This window comes from Phalangium opilio, unplaced genomic scaffold, assembly GCF_054372755.1.
Source record: "Phalangium opilio isolate 3A_F unplaced genomic scaffold, DU_Popi_V2 ptg000523l_1, whole genome shotgun sequence".
Lineage (NCBI taxonomy): Eukaryota > Metazoa > Arthropoda > Arachnida > Opiliones > Phalangiidae > Phalangium > Phalangium opilio.
Window position 1 is genome coordinate 374,779 of NW_028324241.1, and position 20,070 is coordinate 394,848.

Sequence of the window (20,070 nt, forward strand, 5' to 3'; positions counted from 1 at the left end):
AGCAATTTGACTCAAAGAGGGCCTGACATTGACAACACTGCTTTGAGGTTTAAGCCGAGAGATTGGTGAGGAGTTTTCCGTAGCCCCGACAGTGAAAAATATGGGCGCTATTCCTAGCTAAGCCATTGTACATCACTATACCTAGGTGTTCCCTATTTCCTTAATTTTATTTTCCCTTTCTATTTTTGACACAATTCAAAACTAGTTATGAATGTTAACCAAAATTATTTGTTATAATCAAGTCAACTCTTAATTTGGAATTGATCTTTAAAAGGGTACTTATTGCAACATTCTTAAAACCTCAATAAATTATGTACACAAAAGGAAAATTCCACGACTTTGCTTAAAATTCTAAAAACTCCCTGACGGTTTCCCATTGTCTCCCTGCTCCTATGTCTATCTAAAGTATCTTAAAAACAAAATTAAATTCATTCACCAGTAATTAGATGCGTGCTTTTCATATTCACTACGTTTTGAACCTGTCCTCCCATGCGATGAATTTTAGTGGTTAGTTCGCCTTTACGGTTACTATTTCTGATGTTTGAAAACGTGACAATACGGTCCCTCATGATCAAATTATAACAGGGATGCGGTCTTCGAACAATGTGTTGGTTTTCACTAGCTAATGCCATGAGTAAGGCAACTGGTCCTAAGATATGACACCCGTTACTTTCTAAAAGCTGGAACAGTTCGTTCTCGAAACTTGATAGTATGTATATTTTATTTTGATCAATTTTAGCCGCCTCAAAACTTTCACTTAAGTAAATGTCAGGGTTGAAGTTCAGTTCATTGATTCTTTCACAGGCCAGGTGAAAATTTGTCTCATTCGTTCTATCAGTGATAAACAGCAAGTCGTAAATCGAGTTGGTTCCCATTTCCGAGGTGATACTGCTAGAGCTCGCCATGATGTCCTTAATATTGCACAATTAAAAAATAAAAAGTAACTAACACAACCCCATAGAACCTAAGACACCTAGACACACCGGACTAAACCTGACTCTATTCAAACGGCGCAATTTAAAACGAACAAGTAGCGGGAAATTTTACCCATCTAATATAAAACTTTCAATTACAAACTACATCACACGCCCGAATCATTCGAAATAAACTAAAACCATCACACAATCGATCAGAAAAGCACACTGTACGCAGTACAAGAGTAACTTCCCGACAAGCGCCAACTGTTCATGCAGTAACGCAGAAATTCGAGCATACAATCGTATTTATAACCTTTTAGTCAGGGATATTTATTGTGGGATAAGAACTTTAAACAAATTCCGTTTTTTTCTTTGCCTACTAACAATCTGTCACCATGGAGAAATATTGCCGGAGATCTAGCCTCAATGAAAGGTACTTTCGAGGAAACGTTCATTCTAAAATAATTCAAATACTCCATGGAAAATGCCAATGTAAAAAGAGCAATAAATACATCTAAAAAACAGTTTTTACACCTTATCTCCGAAACGTAAAATCAGTTTTATCAATTGCAATTTGTTACAAACCAAGCCACTCAAAAACTATATATTAAATAGGTTTTTTTTAACAGGGAAAAATCTAATTGAATGGATTAATTAATGTACAGGAAAAAAATGACGCGTTTGTGTAATTAAAAAGTGGCAAAGCGCAGCATTTTTAAGAGCTGTTAATACTTTAGTTCAAAGGTACTTGACAATACATAGAAAGCTACAGAGGATTAATATATAATCTTAAACGCTGCAGAAATAAAAGTAGTTTCATGAAACTGTTGTTGAAATGAACTATAGTAACACCCGCGATTGTGTAAAATATTCCGAGATTTTCTTTCTATTTTTTTAAATCAAAGGTGATGTTTTATTGGTCACGAGGGAAGCTGTCCTAAAACAAGCATTAAAAATCCGCTATACGCAACAAAATAAGCGGCCGAGACTATTTTGGCCGGGTTTTCCTTCGTGGGGCGAAAATGGCGACCTTTCCTAGCTCAGGGCTATTTTGGCCGGTTTATATTATCTTGTAAGTTTCCGTCCCAAATAGTCTTTATCGCACAAGGCCACACTATTACGGCCGGTTTTAAGAGAAGAATGTTTTCCATGTATGATCAGCTAATTCAAATGAATTGGGCAATTGTAAGTAAATCTTTTAAACGTTCGCGTAAGCCTTTTAAAAGTCGTCGTATGTCTTTTAAACGTCGTCGTAAGTCTTTTAAACGACGTCGTAAGTAGTAGTGATGACTATACAGATAGACATGGATCCAAGATGGCCGCCACCCCAAGATGGCCGCCATCCAACCAACTCGAACCAAACTTGCAAAGATTATGTTACCTGATATACCCTGCCTTCCACCATGCTATGCCCCCAAACAAGTCTAAACCAACCCAGACTTTTGTTATTTTGCCAGATTTCTGTTTGAATTTCCCGCCATAAAACCTTTAAATATGTCTGAGAAACAAAACCAAATATATAAATAAAGATTTTTTAATAACAAGAAAACAGTATCAGACAATACAGATTAACAAGAATATAGATATAACAAAAATATCAACATTGTTTGTCAGCGTCATCAAGAAGGTCAATACTTCTTTTCTTTGAGTTGGGAATGCTTTGTTCGGCATCCCCATAAAAAAACGCGTTACACGCTGAATCCTAAATTAAAACTAAAGTTATTTACCGCCGCTTCTACCGGACAACAACAAGGTTTCTAGATCCAAAACAGGTTGTTTTTGGCACTTCCTGATCTCAAAATGTAGGCTTTACACGCTGTGTGGTTAGAACAATCGAATTTGGTCTCTTTTCACGCCGCAATGCCGGATGAATTTTGATGAAAGACAGGCCGGGTGGTTGAGGATTGTTAGAAAACGACCTTTTAGGTGAAACTCTCCATCGGTTCTCGAAGATCTTCGGCATCTCGACAAGGTTGGGTTGTTTTCGACGCTTCTTGTGTCCAAAATGTATCCAGCGCTGAGGAGGACCACGCTGATGTCGTGAAATTGTTAAGTTTAAGAAGGACATCGAAGTCAAGATTGCAATTAGAGCCCCACTGAAGAGAACGTGTTCTAACTGGTGCAGGGTACGTAGAACCTTATGCGGTGGGGCTGGACTTGTCAGCTTTTACGGGCCATGTCTCGTAAAATTCTTCGTTGACCCTTTACCTCCCAAAGGAAGTTACATTCGAGCCACTGTGGGACTTGGTCTTCTCGTCCAGGTCTGGTTGTTGGCGCCAGAACTTCTCCTTTATTGCAATAGTCAGTTGTGTGGACACATATAACAATGCAATGAAGTTAAAGTTGATCCCTCTCGACAACGATTCATGAAGCTCCACATCATCATTCGACCTGGTTTAATGGAAGATCCGGGACCAAATTTTCCGGATTTCGGACATAAATATCCTGCATTTGGTCTCGAACCATGGTCGATGTTGCGTTGTGGGACGCCTCGACTCCACACAAATTTAGACAACTTTTGCGTAGTCAAATGTAACCAGTAAAGATTACAAAAAAAAGTTGCCCAAATCCAGCTCATGAATCGAATTTGGCCTCTTCCCAGGCTATTCCTGAGACGAGACGGAGGGAAAAATCGAATTTGGTCTCTTCTCACACAGCAAAAGCTGTGTGAGTCCACGATCGGCGGGTAAAGTCATCTTAGTAGAGATGGTACTGAACATGGTTAAACAGGAGAGCGTAGCCAGGTAACTGGTAACTCTCTCTTTAAAACACGACTCTTATATACCAGAATATCACGTAGATGTTTCAAGGATGACGACTTCAAACCTTCCTTGTTTTGAGGAAAATATTTTATTGGAAGCGGGTCGGGTTTAATTAACCATGCACGTAGATGTTTCAAGGATGACGACTTAAAACCTTCCTTGTTTTGAGGAAAATATTTTATTGGAAGCGGGTCGGGTTTAATTAACTATGCACGTAGATGTTTCAAGGATGACGACTTAAAACCTTCCTTGTTTTGAGGAAAATATTTTATTGGAAGCGGGTCGGGTTTAATGAACTATGCACGTAGATGTTTCAAGGATGACGACTTAAAACTTTCCTTGTTTTGAGGAAAATATTTTATTGGAAGCGGGTAGGGTTTAATTAACTATTCACGTAGATGTTTCAAGGATAGCGACTTTAAAGGCTTAACAATTTTGTTGTTTTGATGAAAATAAACTGAGTGTTTTTCAAGATTGTCCATGGCTCAATGGGTAAAGGCAGGGTTTACTATGGTGATACCTAAAAGGTGACAGGTTCAAATCCTGGCCAAGCCACCGAGCCATGGACAATCTTTTTTATGTATAAAATAACGTTGGCCTAAGAAGTCCGTGTTAGTTGGTAAACAAGCGTAAGTCATGAATGACGACTTCTTTTTAACTCTAGCGTCTAATACGTGTCTAGATATATACCCAAACAATACCCAATCAAGTTTTAAAAATTATTTGCATCAGCCCCTTAACTTGACTAGTGATTATGAAGTTGGGTTGGCGGAAATCATATTTCCAAATCATTGGGTGAATATAAGCGAAGAGTTTAACAAGTTAGAAATTCAGGTCGTAAATGATCCAAATAGTGACAAATATGCGGCTATTCGAGAGCCTGTTGAATATCAAAAAATAGAGATACCAGTCAATCGTTATGTTAAGACCAAAGAGTACGAACTGCCTCAAAATTTTGTTGAGCTTTTAAATGATGATGTAAACAGTCGTCCGTATTTAAAAGGGAAATTATCTTTTAAATTAGTGAATAAATATAAAGACGGGGCCCTGGGAAAACAGTTAGATACAAACTTTCCCGTTTACTTGCAAGTTTTAGGAAAGGAAAACATACGGTTCAAAATACCAGCTGATTCCCCTTTGACCACATTATTTGAATTTAAAGAGAATAATTACGAAGATGTTCCCTATATATCCAAATATCCTGTATCGAAGCATGCTAAAAATATAAGTTTAAATTACACTAATAATTACGTGGAAATCGAAATTGATAATGTTGGAGATAGTTTTAAAAAAAATTTGATTTCAAGTACATTCCCAAGGCCGCCATTAAACGTAAAACAAGCCACGAAGTTCCGCCGATAAGAAAAAAGCCTCAGCCAGAATATAGACCTGTAGCGCCATCTATACCTATTTTACCACGAACTACGCCTTTTCTTCCGATACCTATTTTACCACGAACTACGCCTTTTCTTCCGATACCTATTGCTACGACTGAACCCGTAGTACTTGTACAACCACAGCCACCAAAAATAACCCCTCCACCCAAAATAACTATTCCAAAACAAACCTTCCCAGAGCCTAAACCCTACTATCCACCATTTCCGAAAATTGACCCACCTAAAACGACCACTTCGCCATCCACTAACCCAACCCCTCCAAGTTCGACTAAACCGGTACCTCCAAGTTCGGATAAACTAATACCTCCAAGCTCAACTAATTCAGCCCCTATCACAACGATTAATCCAGCATCTACCACAACAACTAACCCAACATCTACTACTACAACAACAACAACTAGGCCAACCCCGTCTACTTCAGATCCCTCAAAGATTCTGACTACAGAGTCACCAAAGGCTGAACTCCCAAAGTCAAAGCCGGAGACAATAAAGTCCGAACTACCAAAACCAAAGGCTGAACTACCAAAGTCAAAGCCAGAGACAACAAAGTCCGAACTACCAAAACCAAAGGCTGAACTACCAAAGTCAAAGCCGGAGCCAGATCCCCTGAAACTTCCAGATCACCCCAAAATTCCAGCTCCGGACTCCCCTAAAATTCCAGCACCAGAGGCTCCGAAACCCTCTACCTTTGAACCACTGACGCCGACCCCCTCGCCAACGGAGGTTGAGGAAATATATATATTTCCAGACCCCTCAAAACCTGACTTACCGAAACCCGACTTACCTAAACCCGACCTATCGAAACCCGACCCATCCAAGCCTGACCTCTCAAAATCTCCAAACTCTACAACATCTCTACCGGTTGATCCGCCAAAGAAAAAACCCGAGCCAATTATCTCTGAAAAGCCTAAGCCTATTAACCCTGAAGATTATGACAATTACACAGTATTGTTCTTACCGCAAACTTTTAAAGCCAGTAAAACGCCAGAGAAAAATGTCGAAGGGCTTTATCGAGCCGTAGCCAACACTTTAGAAAAATTAGTATTTAAAAAAATTCAAGTAACATACCACACTGTAGATAATTGGGGGGATGCTATTGTGTATAATTTCAAAACACCGGAATGGGTAGAAATTAAATTTTCTCCCCAAGTAGCTAAATTGCTTGGCGCTGACCCCGATAGATATTATTCCGGAAGACACCAACTAGGGCTCTTGAGCATGACGTTAGAAGAATATACCATAGACAAAGACAATGCATACGTAGAATATCGAGTCAATAGAACCATAAAGCGCTATACCCCCTGGGAAGAACCGTGGCTTTATTTCTTTTTTAAAATGTCACGCGAGTTTAGATCGACAGATGATTATAAGATTTATGAAGAAATTGCCGAAAACCTCCAAATAACTGCGCGCAATTTTGACCCTTTAAGATTGCAACAGTCCCGCGGATATCATGAGAGGCGTCGATACCATGTTTGTTTATACCAATATTATCCGTCAACAAGTAGTGGGTGGTGGTCAAGCCCCTCTGCTACGTTTCATAAAAATGCCGGCTTTTTCGCTGCTAGACGAGGAGAACCAGGAAATATTTAATAATATCGATTTTTATCCAATTTCAACCAGCGATATACAAGAAATTGAAATTGAATTGAAATCCGATTACGGGGAAAATATCCCGTTTAATGTGGGTAAAGTATATATTAAACTGTTTTTTAGGCGTCGACGTCAATAGAACTTGAGCAATGGTACCCAATAGATATACTCTGTATTTCCAAAGAGGATCGTCTCTTCCGGCTTTACACGCAAACTTTTTCCAATCGGGGGTCGTTTTAGTGTCGGCGGTATCTTCAATTCTTTATTGCGCAAAATTACACCCTTTATTAGACCGGCCATTAGTACTTTAGCGTCCGAAGCTGTTGGGTTAACGAGTAGAGTAATTAGCGATGCCCAAAACCCCGGTATATCACCTCGAGAATCGATTAAACGAAATGTCAAACAATCTATAAATTCCCTACTACATAAAGGCATGGACCGGTTTGTCAACACTCAGAGCGGGACGGGCCGAAAACGAAAGAGGACTGCTAAAACAAGCCGGAGCAAACGTGTTAAGCGACGCACTAAACGTGATTTTCTAGACTAAACATGTCGACCTACGAAAGTGTTCTATCCGATTTTGAAGTATATGAAAAGCCAGTGGTGAATAATAATATTGTTAGGACTAAAACGACTGCTCATTATCCAATTGCTCCACTAACTAATGCTAAATATGTAGAATTTATCATTCCTCTCTCTAACAATTATCATGATTTGACTTAAACTGTTTTGAGATTAAAATTTCGCGTTTTACACGAGGACGGCACGGCCGTTCCAGATGCGGAAAGAAAGTCTCGGTAACAAATTTAATAATTGCCTCGCTATTTTGTCAAGTAGAATTATTTCTTAATGGCGTCGCCGTCCAGCAACCTAATAATATGTACCCATATATGGCCTATTTTAAAATACTTTTAAATTATGGACAAACGGCGGCCAATTCCTGGTTAAATTCTATGTTATATTATTTGGATACCATTATCGATCCGGCGACGGCTTTAGAAGATGCCAATATTAACAAGGAAGATAATGGTATTGGTCGTCGCGCTAAACGCGTGGCAAAATCAAAGACGTGCGATGTAATTGGCGAATTATTTTTGGATATGTGCAAAACGCCTAAATTCTTACTAGATAATATCGAGGTGCGAATTAGACTTCATCGAAGCTCCACGGATTTCGCTATTATTCACAATGAAGCGGGCAAAAAGTATAAGATTGATTTAACGGAATGCACCTTGTTTACGCGCGAAATTGAGGTTAATCCCGAACTGCAACTAGCTCACGCTCAGATGTTAAATTCGGGAATAAACGCTCGCTACGAAGTAAACTCTATTGTTATGAAAAATTTCTTAATAACCACCGGAACGCAAGATTTTATTAGGGACAGCTTGTTTACAGGGCAATTACCCTCGCGAACGGTCGTGGCTTTCGTTACTAATAAAAAATTTGTAGGGGAAGCAACTTCTAACCCCCTGGATCTCCAACACTTCAAACTCGATTTCATGCAATTCTCTTTAAATTCGCAAAATTATCCCGATATCCCCTTTACGCCTAATTTTGACGATGATCTATACGTTAGATGTTACAATTCTTTATTCGAGGGTCTCGAGATATTAGGTCTTGACCGGGGAAATATAATTTCTTACGATTTATATAAAAAAGGCTTTTTTGTCGTTGTTTTTGATTTGAGTAGAGAACATCTCGCTTCGTTAGGTCTAAATTCCATTCCCCAGACTGGTAACTTGCGATTATCGTTAAGATTTAGCTCTCCGCTAACCGAAAACGTCACGTGCATTGTCATGGCCGAATTTCCAAACAACCAATTAATAATATCTAAAAACAGAGAAATTATTTATAATCACCCCAACGTATAAAAGACTAAAACTTTATAAATACAATATCAGTCGCGCGCCAATATGCACCAAGTACACACCGTCACGCCAAAGCTCGACATTTGCGTCATTGAATCGATTGAACCTAAAATTTTAATTCAAAGATCGGATACGCGTACAAAAACTATATTAAAACCTAACGCCTGGTACGCTTTGTTTCGGTTTCAAAATGAACTCACGTCCTTTTTTGACGGAAAAATACCTCGCTATCATATTTGGTTGCCCGTCAAAGAGCGCATCAAGCTGGAATGCTTCGTCAACTCGAAAGATGAACGTCTAATCGATCTTCGGTACTATGAACGAGGCAGCAGCAGTCGTTATTTCCTCAACTTTAGCACCAGCGAAGGATTTAGCCTGAACAAAACAGGATGGCAGACATTGATCGATTTAAAGCCGTTGATTGACGAGGCTCTCAAGGCTAAAGGGATAGCTGTCTGTCGCATGCGCGAATTAATTTTAAACGAGCTCACTACCACCTTGTTTGACGTCACTTCCACTTGCGCCAACGTCGAGTGTCGAAAACAAATAATGCCACTCTCAAAGCTGCTTGGATTTTGACACAAATTTCAGTGATCGAGTCGAACGTAATTTGCACGAAGCGCTGCCTCAACTGGATCGTGAGAAAATTTTGCATCAATTTGAGACCGACCATGGTTGGATCGAGGATCAAGAGGATATTTACGCTTATTTTGTCAACAGTTTTGCCGATTTAAAGAATGCCTTGATTTATGGCTATTAAAATAAATGTACTGATATAGCGTATTTGTTTAACTGATATTGTTTTTATAAAATACCTTTGTGTGTATTAAATAAAGTTGTTTATTGGGAAACTATTTAGTCGTTATTTATACTTGTTAAGACATGGACGCTAAAATTAGAAAAATTTATTACGACGTGGCAAATCCAGCCGCTTATGGGTCGCTAGCCAGGTTACAAAAGGCTTTACCGGGTGTGTCAATAGCCCAATTAGTCACCTTTCTCGAGAAACAACCCGCCTACACAAAGCATAGGTTTCGGCGCTTCCGATTCAAGACCAATCAAGTGTACGCTTCGAGCATGGACGACGTTTTTCAAGCTGATCTGATGGATCTACCAAAATTGAAACGCTTTAATAAAAATGTTCGGTACGTCCTGTGCGTCATTGATGTCCTAAGCCGCTACGGCTGGACAATTCCTCTTAAAAACAAAACATCTGGCGAGGTCATTGAAGCTTTTAAAACCATATTTCGAGAGAGGATTCCGTTGAAAATATACGCCGACTTTGGTGGCGAGTTTAGTTCCCACAACTTTGATTCCTTTTTGAAACGTCACAATGTGCAAATACATTTTGCCCGGAGTCAGCATAAGGCCAGTCTAGCGGAACGCTTTATTAGAACAATTAAGGAACAAATTGCCCGGGTTATTACGGCCACAGGGAATAAAAATTACGTTAAATATTTACCTTTAATTACTCAAGCCTATAATGAACGGGTTCATTCAAACATCCGTGCCCTCGCTGGTCGGGAAGTCAGGAAACCCCTGACGCAGTGGTTTATTGTTGCACGGTTTTTTGGAAACCGAGAGGGATCAACTTTAACTTCATTGCATTGTTATATGTGTCCACACAACTGACTATTGCAATGAAGGAAAAGTTCTGGCGCCAACAACCAGACCTGGACGAGAAGACCAAGTCCCACAGTGGCTCGAATGTAACTTCCTTTGGGAGGTAAAGGATCAACGAAGAATTTTACTAGACATGGCCCGTAAAAGCTGACAAGTCCAGCCCCACCGCATAAGGTTCTACGTACCCTGCACCAGTTAGAACACGTTCTCTTCAGTGGGGCTCTAATTGCAATCTTGACTTCGATGTCCTTCTTAAACTTAACAATTTCACGACATCAGCGTGGTCCTCCTCAGCGCTGGATACATTTTGGACACAAGAAGCGTCGAAAACAACCCAACCTTGTCGAGATGCCGAAGATCTTCGAGAACCGATGGAGAGTTTCACCTAAAAGGTCGTTTTCTAACAATCCTCAACCACCCGGCCTGTCTTTCATGAAAATTCATCCGGCATTGCGGCGTGAAAAGAGACCAAATTCGATTGTTCTGACCACACAGCGTGTAAAGCCACATTTTGAGATCAAGAAGCGCCAAAAACAACCTGTTTTGGATCTAGAAACCTTGTTGTTGTCCGGTAGAAGCGGCGGTAAATAACTTTAGTTTTAATTTAGGATTCAGCGTGTAACGCGTTTTTTTATGGGGATGCCGAACAAAGCATTCCCAACTCAAAGAAAAGAAGTATTGACCTTCTTGATGACGCTGACAAACAATGTTGATATTTTTGTTATATCTATATTCTTGTTAATCTGTATTGTCTGATACTGTTTTCTTGTTATTAAAAATACCTTACAAATACAAAAATGTTCTAAAAATATTGAAACTAGACACAATTAAGGACACCTTTATTAAGTTAGACCTTATATTTATTCAAAAAATCATTTCTAACCAAATTGACTGTAAAGAACTGCTGGAAAAAATTAATTTCAATATTCCCTTTGCTAAAACCAGAATAAGAGGAAACCAAACCTTTAACCCGGAATTGAGTTCAATACTACCGATGAGTAGAATTATGGAAAACTTCAACATTTATGGACACTGCCTTGACCCATACAACGCGGCTAAATTAAGCGCCAAGATAATAACCTTAGACAAACGAAACTAGACCCATGACTCCTATATTCCCACCCCAATTCTAATTTAATTTACCCTCATCCCTAACGATGTGTATTTACACTGATACCGAAGCAGTTGTGTAAAAATTTGTAGGTCATCTTTTTGTACTGTTTTTTTACACATTAAACACTATTTTATTTTATTATTATTATCTTTATTTATATATTTGGTTTTGTTTCTCAGACATATTTAAAGGTTTTATGGCGGGAAATTCAAACAGAAATCTGGCAAAATAACACAAGTCTGGGTTGGTTTAGACTTGTTTGGGGGCATAGCATGGTGGAAGGCAGGGTATATCAGGTAACATAATCTTTGAAAGTTTGGTTCGAGTTGATTGGATGGCGGCCATCTTGGGGTGGCGGCCATCTTGGATCCATGTCTATCTGTATAGTCATCACTACTACTTACGACGTCGTTTAAAAGACTTACGACGACGTTTAAAAGACATACGACGACGTTTAAAAGGCTTACGCGAACGTTTAAAAGATTTCATCTCTTAAAACCGGCCGTAATAGTGTGGCCCCGTGCGATAAAGACTATTTGGGACGGAAACTTACAAGATAATAAAAACCGGCCAAAATAGCCCTGAGCTAGGAAAGGTCGCCATTTTCGCCCCACGAAGGAAAACCCGGCCAAAATAGTCTCGGCCGCTTATTTCGTTGCGTATAGCGGATTTTTAATGCTTGTTTTAGGACAGCTTCCCTCGTGACCAATAAAACATCACCTTTGATTTAAAAAAATAGAAAGAAAATCTCGGAATATTTTACACAATCGCGGGTGTTACTATAGTTCATTTCAACAACAGTTTCATGAAACTACTTTTATTTCTGCAGCGTTTAAGATTATATATTAATCCTCTGTAGCTTTCTATGTATTGTCAAGTACCTTTGAACTAAAGTATTAACAGCTCTTAAAAATGCTGCGCTTTGCCACTTTTTAATTACACAAACGCGTCATTTTTTTCCTGTACATTAATTAATCCATTCAATTAGATTTTTCCCTGTTAAAAAAACCTATTTAATATATAGTTTTTGAGTGGCGTGGTTTGTAACAAATTGCAATTGATAAAACTGATTTTACGTTTCGGAGATAAGGTGTAAAAACTGTTTTTTAGATGTATTTATTGCTCTTTTTACATTGGCATTTTCCATGGAGTATTTGTATTATTTTAGAATGAACGTTTCCTCGAAAGTACCTTTCATTGAGGCTAGATCTCCGGCAATATTTCTCCATGGTGACAGATTGTTAGTAGGCAAAGAAAAAAACGGAATTTGTTTAAAGTTCTTATCCCACAATAAATATCCCTGACTAAAAGGTTATAAATACGATTGTATGCTCGAATTTCTGCGTTACTGCATGAACAGTTGGCGCTTGGCGGGAAGTTACTCTTGTACTGCGTACAGTGTGCTTTTCTGATCGATTGTGTGATGGTTTTAGTTTATTTCGAATGATTCGGGCGTGTGATGTAGTTTGTAATTGAAAGTTTTATATTAGATGGGTAAAATTTCCCGCTACTTGTTGGTTTTAAATTGCGCCGTTTGAATAGAGTCAGGTTTAGTCCGGTGTGTCTAGGTGTCTTAGGCTCTATGGGGTTGTGTTAGTTACTTTTTATTTTTTAATTGTGCAATATTAAGGACATCATGGCGAGCTCTAGCAGTATCACCTCGGAAATGGAACCAACTCGATTTACGACTTGCTGTTTATCACTGATAGAACGAATGAGACAAATTTTTACCTGGCCTGGGAAAGAATCAATGAACTGAACTTCAACCCTGACATTTACTTCAGTGAAAGTTTTGAGGCGGCTAAAATTGATCAAAATAAAATATACATACTATCAATTTTCGAGAACGAACTGTTCCAGCTTTTAGAAAGTAACGGGTGTCATATCTTAGGACCAGTTGCCTTACTCATGGCATTAGCTAGTGAAAACCAACACATTGTTCGAAGACCGCATCCCTGTTATAATTTGATCATGAGGGACTGTATTGTCACGTTTTCAAACATCAGAAATAGTAACCGTAAAGGCGAACTAACCACTAAAATTCATCGCATGGGAGGACAGGTTCAAAACGTAGTGAATATGAAAAGCACGCATCTAATTACTGGTGAGTGAATTTAATTTTGTTTTTAAGATACTTTAGATAGACATAGGAGCAGGGAGACATTGGGAAACCGTCAGGGAGTTTTTAGAATTTTAAGCAAAGTCGTGGAATTTTCCTTTTGTGTACATAATTTATTGAGGTTTTAAGAATGTTGCAATAAGTACCCTTTTAAAGATCAATTCCAAATTAAGAGTTGACTTGATTATAACAAATAATTTTGGTTAACATTCATAACTAGTTTTGAATTGTGTCAAAAATAGAAAGGGAAAATAAAATTAAGGAAATAGGGAACACCTAGGTATAGTGATGTACAATGGCTTAGCTAGGAATAGCGCCCATATTTTTCACTGTCGGGGCTACGGAAAACTCCTCCCCAATCTCTCGGCTTAAACCTCAAAGCAGTGTTGTCAATGTCAGGCCCTCTTTGAGTCAAATTGCTCAAGTTCTGAATCAGACTGAACTACTAGCCTTTCTGCAATCTCTTGATTCATAAACGGTCTGGCAATGCTGACGGAACGGCAATAAAAAACCTTTTGTGTAAACCATGTAAATTAAGCTTACTTCCATCAAATAGACCATAGACAGCTTTCATTTGGGGGAGCTGAGTCTCGTGACATAATTTAACTCTGCCATATTGGTGGGTTTAAAGCAAGAATGAAGCGGTAGGACTTAGGAGGGTGAAAGCTCTCCATTTCGATGTAACTAAGTGGGAAGGACACGGGGGGTAAAACACCGCCTTCCATCTCGCATTTTGACGCCTACGCTGTAGTCTTCTTATATAATGAGAGTGCGCAGAGACGTTAATATCTCAACCCCCTTTTATGTCCCGATACTGATGGTTGGCTACGCTCTTCTTTTACGTCGAAAAGGTCCATAGAGCTCAACTGAGCACGAGTGAAGTGCGTAGCGTTATCTAGACTTTGGCTATGACAATCGGCATTTCCGTTACGTGACACTGGCCAATCACTACTCCAGGAAATAGTGACACTACTACCACTTAAAAATATAGTTCATGACACACCCCTACTTAACGCGTTGTACATCCCTTTAAGTCGGCTAGGAATTTGATGATCCGATCATTTTTAATTGCAAACTGTTCGATGTTTCTAATCCTATAAAATTTTACCCCGTTAAGTCCATAATTTTAACTGTAAATCCATCTTAATGTAGAAACCTCCGGAACCGAGAAATATTACGCTGCGATGAAGAACAATATCAAAATTATGCTGCCATCTTGGGTAGACGAAATGTCGCTTGATAATTCGAATCAGCCTAAACCTCACAATGACCCAATCTACGAAAAACATGAATTTCCATTATTTCACGGGATTAAATTATCGGTTTCGAACATAGACTTTCCAAGTCAAAATCGAATTCGGGCTTTAACGGTACAAAATGGCGGCCAGTACTCGGACCAACTCAAAATGGGTGATGTCACGCATTTACTATCACCTACGGCAACTGGTGAAAAGTTCAAAGCCGCTTACCAATGGAAGATTAAATGCCTTAAACCGGAATGGTTCGAAAAATGCCTCGAATCTAAATACGTCGTTGAAGAAGAAGACTTTTTACTTGTTCCTTTGCCGTCGTCACCTGAAACTATTTCGACGAACGTTACACTTGATAAAACTGCTGTGGCGCGTTTCAAGAAACCGTTGACGTCTTCACCAGCAACTGCGTCTAAAAATGTCCCAATAGATGTCTTATCAATGACACGTATCCCTGGTAGATCGATGAATGCTAGTGAACTTAATTTAACGATTGCAAGTGCCATGGAATTGGACCTGATTGGAGACGTAACTAGTGGTTCCAACGAAAAGAAGTCTTCGTCTGAAACTATTTCGAAGAAAGTTACGCTTGATAAAATTGCTGTGGCGCGTTTCAAGAAACCGTTGACGTCGTCACCAGCATCTGCGTCTAAAAATGTCCCAATTGATGTCTTATCAATGACACGTATCCCTGGTAGATCGATGAATGCTAGTGAACTTAATTTAACGATTGCAAGTGCCATGGAATTGGACCTGATTGGAGACGTAACTAGTGGTTCCAACGAAAAGAAGTCATCGGAGGTAGAAATTACCGCCAGTAAAACTCTCAAAGGAAATGAGGATCAAAGTATTGACGAAACTCGTTTACCTGATCGTGGCCAAGATGATGACGCAACGCGGTTACCTGATCAAGGCCAAGATGATGACGCGACGCGGTTACCTGATCGAGACCAAGATGGTGACGAAATAAATTTACCTGTCGCGACACTTGCCGATGATTCTCTTCGTCAGAATCTACCACCACCATCAACTAGCGCTGCCATTTTAAAAAATCAACGCTCCAGCGATGACGAGATTACTTTCGCCACCAGTACTTTTCGGACAAGGAAAGCGAAGATGACATTAAACGTTTCACGTCGCGTAAATTGCTTGTCGAAAGTGAAAAAGGCCAAGATGGTTACTTGCAATGTGCATTCGTAGACGGGCCTCGCTGTTGAACACCTTTCCGCAAGCTTCGCAACTGAATCCATTTTCATCCTGAAAGATTAATTATAGAAATACCCGATCAAATATATCAAGGACTCATGGAGTAGCGAGTTCGTTTGCTGACAATTGACTCACAGTGTGGGAAAACAAATGGGCTTTCATTCCACCCGCTTGAATGAATTCTTTTTCACAATATTCACATTTATGCGGTCGAACTCCAGTGTGAGTTCTCATGTGACGGTTAAGGGTCTCCTTTTGGGAGAAGCTGACGCCGCAATCGATACAGGCGTATGGTTTTTCACCGGTATGTATTCTCCTATGCTTAGTGAGCGCCCTCGTGGAAGGGAAGGCCTTGGAAAAAAGATCGCATTTGAATGGACGCTTGCCAGTATGAGTGCGTTCGTGAATTTTAAGAAGAGATGTTCCATAAAAATGTTTGGTACAAAAATTGCACTAGTATTTTTTAGGTCTCAGGACTTCCCCAGCATGAGCACGAAGATGTTCGTCAAGATTGTCCTAAAATTTCAACAGAAAGTACAATATTTAATTTTATTTAAAAATGAAGAAAGCTAAAAAATATTGTACTTGAATAAAAACATAAACTATAGTGTACAACATAAATATACTAAACCATAGTAAAAGCACGAAAAATTATCATCTAAACAGTTTTGGTTGAACTAATTAAAACTGCAAGCTACCAGCAAGTACAATTATAATGATAATTGTAAGTCAAGTTTCGTTATTCACCATTCCATTTACCCAAAACGCATCCTTTATCATTTAAAGAATATGCAGCAGAAAACAGTACAATGTTAATTAAGTTAGAGTTACACCAAGAAGGAATTTACTATAACAAGACCTAAGTAGCGCGATTTTTCGCTTCTACTCTTACGCCGGTGTTAGTGGACAAGTAAGCCCCACCCCTTTCATGTCCGTCATTGCTCTGCGCATTCCTATTGGATCCCATGGGGATAGGTCATACAGACGCCAATGACGTATTCCGACTAGATAAAAAACCTCGAGCAAAGTAAACAAGAAATGGAGGCTGCCAGCGGTGCTAAAACGGTACGCGAATGGTTTTTATTTGCCATTAAGAAGTTAGTTAAAGGTTTTGAACCTAACTTAATGGATTTTGAATACGTGTCTCTACGTGAAAATCGTTCGTTCTATAATTGTTTCTAAATCGAATCAAGAGTACTATACTTATGATTTCGTGAGTTTCAAAAACCAAACCAAGGCTTAACGAGAAGGTAAAAGAGATAGATTTTGGAAAACATAGAGTAAGATAAAATATTAAGTCCCGCCTTGGTTTCCGGCCTCGCCCCACCCATGAGGTGGGATTGTCGACTATCACGCGCGCACAGGACGCCTTTTTAGGCCTTCTTATAGTAAATTCCTTCTTGGTTACACGTATAATATTTTTGTGAAATCTACTCGTTAAATCACACTTTCTCTGCAGAATAACTGTAGATAATTTTGTTACCTTTCGAGTATAAGCTTTGCCACAAACTTGGCACACGTGAGACGGAGGTGCTTGTCCCGAACACGAAGTCATCATATGACGATCCAAATGATATTTGCGCGAAAATGTTTTCTTGCAAATTCCACACGTCAGGATTTTCTCCATGGCTGGTCCTGTATGAGTAGCAACATGTTCGTGGAGTTCCGCTTTGCTGTTAAATTTGTCTCCGCATCTTGCGCATTCTTCGTTGCCTTCATTCAGTTTCTGAAGGAAAAAAAAACATAAATTTGTTCAAACACACTATGCCTATACAAAGAAAAACGGTTTAAACTGTCCATACTTCGGGGGAAGCGTAACCATCCTCGCTTTCAAGATTTTCTTTCTCCTTGTTTTCTTTATCCTTAAGAATGACTGCATCGCAGGTCAGCTGATGAATGGAAAGAGTGTCTTTGTTCGGGAATGTTTCGCCACACGCTACGCAAACTTCGGGAGGTTGTTGTTGTTGGGATGACTTGGCTGCAGTTTTTTTCGGGGTCTTCAGCTCATTTATCTTGCATTTTTTGCAATCTCCAAAGTCTTTGTTGTTCTTGCTCTTGCAAACATTGCAAGTAAACATCTTGGCCTTTTTCACTTTCGACAAGCAATTTACGCGACGTGAAACGTTTAATGTCATCTTCGCTTTCCTTGTCCGAAAAGTACTGGTGGCGAAAGTAATCTCGTCATCGCTGGAGCGTTGATTTTTTAAAATGGCAGCGCTAATTGATGGTGGTGGTAGATTCTGACGAAGAGAATCATCGGCAAGTGTCGCGACAGGTAAATTTATTTCGTCACCATCTTGGTCTCGATCAGGTAACCGCGTCGCGTCATCATCTTGGTCTCGATCAGGTAACCGCGTCGCGTCATCATCTTGGCCTTGATCAGGTAACCGCGTTGCGTCATCATCTTGGCCACGATCAGGTAAACGAGTTTCGTCAATACTTTGATCCTCATTTCCTTTGAGAGTTTTACTGGCGGTAATTTCTACCCCCGATGACTTCTTTTCGTTGGAACCACTAGTTACGTCTCCAATCAGGTCCAATTCCATGGCACTTGCAATCGTTAAATTAAGTTCACTAGCAATCATCGATCTACCAGGGATACGTGTCATTGATAAGACATCAATTGGGACATTTTTAGACGCAGATGCTGGTGACGACGTCAACGGTTTCTTGAAACGCGCCACAGCAATTTTATCAAGCGTAACTTTCTTCGAAATAGTTTCAGACGAAGACGTATTTTCGTTGGAACCACTAGTTACGTCTCCAATCAGGTCCAATTCCATGGCACTTGCAATCGTTAAATTAAGTTCACTAGCATTCATCGATCTACCAGGGATACGTGTCATTGATAAGACATCTATTGGGACATTTTTAGACGCAGTTGCTGGTGAAGACGTCAACGGTTTCTTGAAACGCGCCACAGCAGTTTTATCAAGTGTAACGTTCGTCGAAATAGTTTCAGGTGACGACGGCAAAGGAACAAGTAAAAAGTCTTCTTCTTCAACGACGTATTTAGATTCGAGGCATTTTTCGAACCATTCCGGTTTAAGGCATTTAATCTTCCATTGGTAAGCGGCTTTGAACTTTTCACCAGTTGCCGTAGGTGATAGTAAATGCGTGACATCACCCATTTTGAGTTGGTCCGAGTACTGGCCGCCATTTTGTACCGTTAAAGCCCGAATTCGATTTTGACTTGGAAAGTCTATGTTCGAAACCGATAATTTAATCCCGTGAAATAATGGAAATTCATGTTTTTCGTAGATTGGGTCATTGTGAGGTTTAGGCTGATTCGAATTATCAAGCGACATTTCGTCTACCCAAGATGGCAGCATAATTTTGATATTGTTCTTCATCGCAGCGTAATATTTCTCGGTTCCGTTGGTTTCTACATTAAGATGGATTTACAGTTAAAATTATGGACTTAACGGGGTAAAATTTTATAGGATTAGAAACATCGAACAGTTTGCAATTAAAAATGATCGGATCATCAAATTCCTAGCCGACTTAAAGGGATGTACAACGCGTTAAGTAGGGGTGTGTCATGAACTATATTTTTAAGTGGTAGTAGTGTCACTATTTCCTGGAGTAGTGATTGGCCAGTGTCACGTAACGGAAATGCCGATTGTCATAGCCAAAGTCTAGATAACGCTACGCACTTCACTCGTGCTCAGTTGAGCTCTATGGACCTTTTCGACGTAAAAGAAGAGCGTAGCCAACCATCAGTATCGGGACATAAAAGGGGGTTGAGACATTAACGTCTCTGCGCACTCTCATGATATAAGAAGACTACAGCGTAGGCGTCAAAATGCGAGATGGAAGGCGGTGTTTTACCCCCCGTGTCCTTCCCACTTAGTTACATCGAAATGGAGAGCTTTTACCCTCCTAAGTCCTACCGCTTCATTCTTGCTTTAAACCCACCAATATGGCAGAGTTAAATTATGTCACGAGACTCAGCTCCCCCAAATGAAAGCTGTCTATGGTCTATTTGATGGAAGTAAGCTTAATTTACATGGTTTACACAAAAGGTTTTTTATTGCCGTTCCGTCAGCATTGCCAGACCGTTTATGAATCAAGAGATTGCAGAAAGGCTAGTAGTTCAGTCTGATTCAGAACTTGAGCAATTTGACTCAAAGAGGGCCTGACATTGACAACACTGCTTTGAGGTTTAAGCCGAGAGATTGGGGAGGAGTTTTCCGTAGCCCCGACAGTGAAAAATATGGG

General features: G+C 39.6%; 2 protein-coding genes across 2 annotated transcripts; one reads left to right on the top strand and one right to left on the bottom strand.

Moving 5' to 3' along the window:
* Window positions 1-1,312: 1,312 nt before the first annotated feature.
* LOC149588961 (uncharacterized) lies at window positions 1,313-15,843 on the top strand. The gene is made up of 10 exons (XM_089861874.1): window positions 1,313-1,350; window positions 2,133-2,190; window positions 2,844-2,965; window positions 3,043-3,178; window positions 3,290-3,456; window positions 9,437-9,758; window positions 10,308-10,743; window positions 12,635-12,738; window positions 12,925-13,378; window positions 14,546-15,843. Exons 1-10 carry the CDS (start codon window positions 1,313-1,315, stop codon window positions 15,841-15,843), a joined length of 3,135 nt encoding a protein of 1,044 aa, XP_089718000.1.
* A 459-nt stretch (window positions 15,844-16,302) lies between these two features.
* Window positions 16,303-19,750, bottom strand: LOC149588962 (uncharacterized). Its single transcript, XM_089861875.1, has 6 exons — window positions 19,743-19,750; window positions 19,606-19,697; window positions 18,197-19,234; window positions 17,652-18,160; window positions 17,333-17,575; window positions 16,303-16,365 (listed from the first exon to the last, which is right to left on the bottom strand). Exons 1-6 carry the CDS (start codon window positions 19,748-19,750, stop codon window positions 16,303-16,305), a joined length of 1,953 nt encoding a protein of 650 aa, XP_089718001.1.
* Window positions 19,751-20,070: the final 320 nt, after the last annotated feature.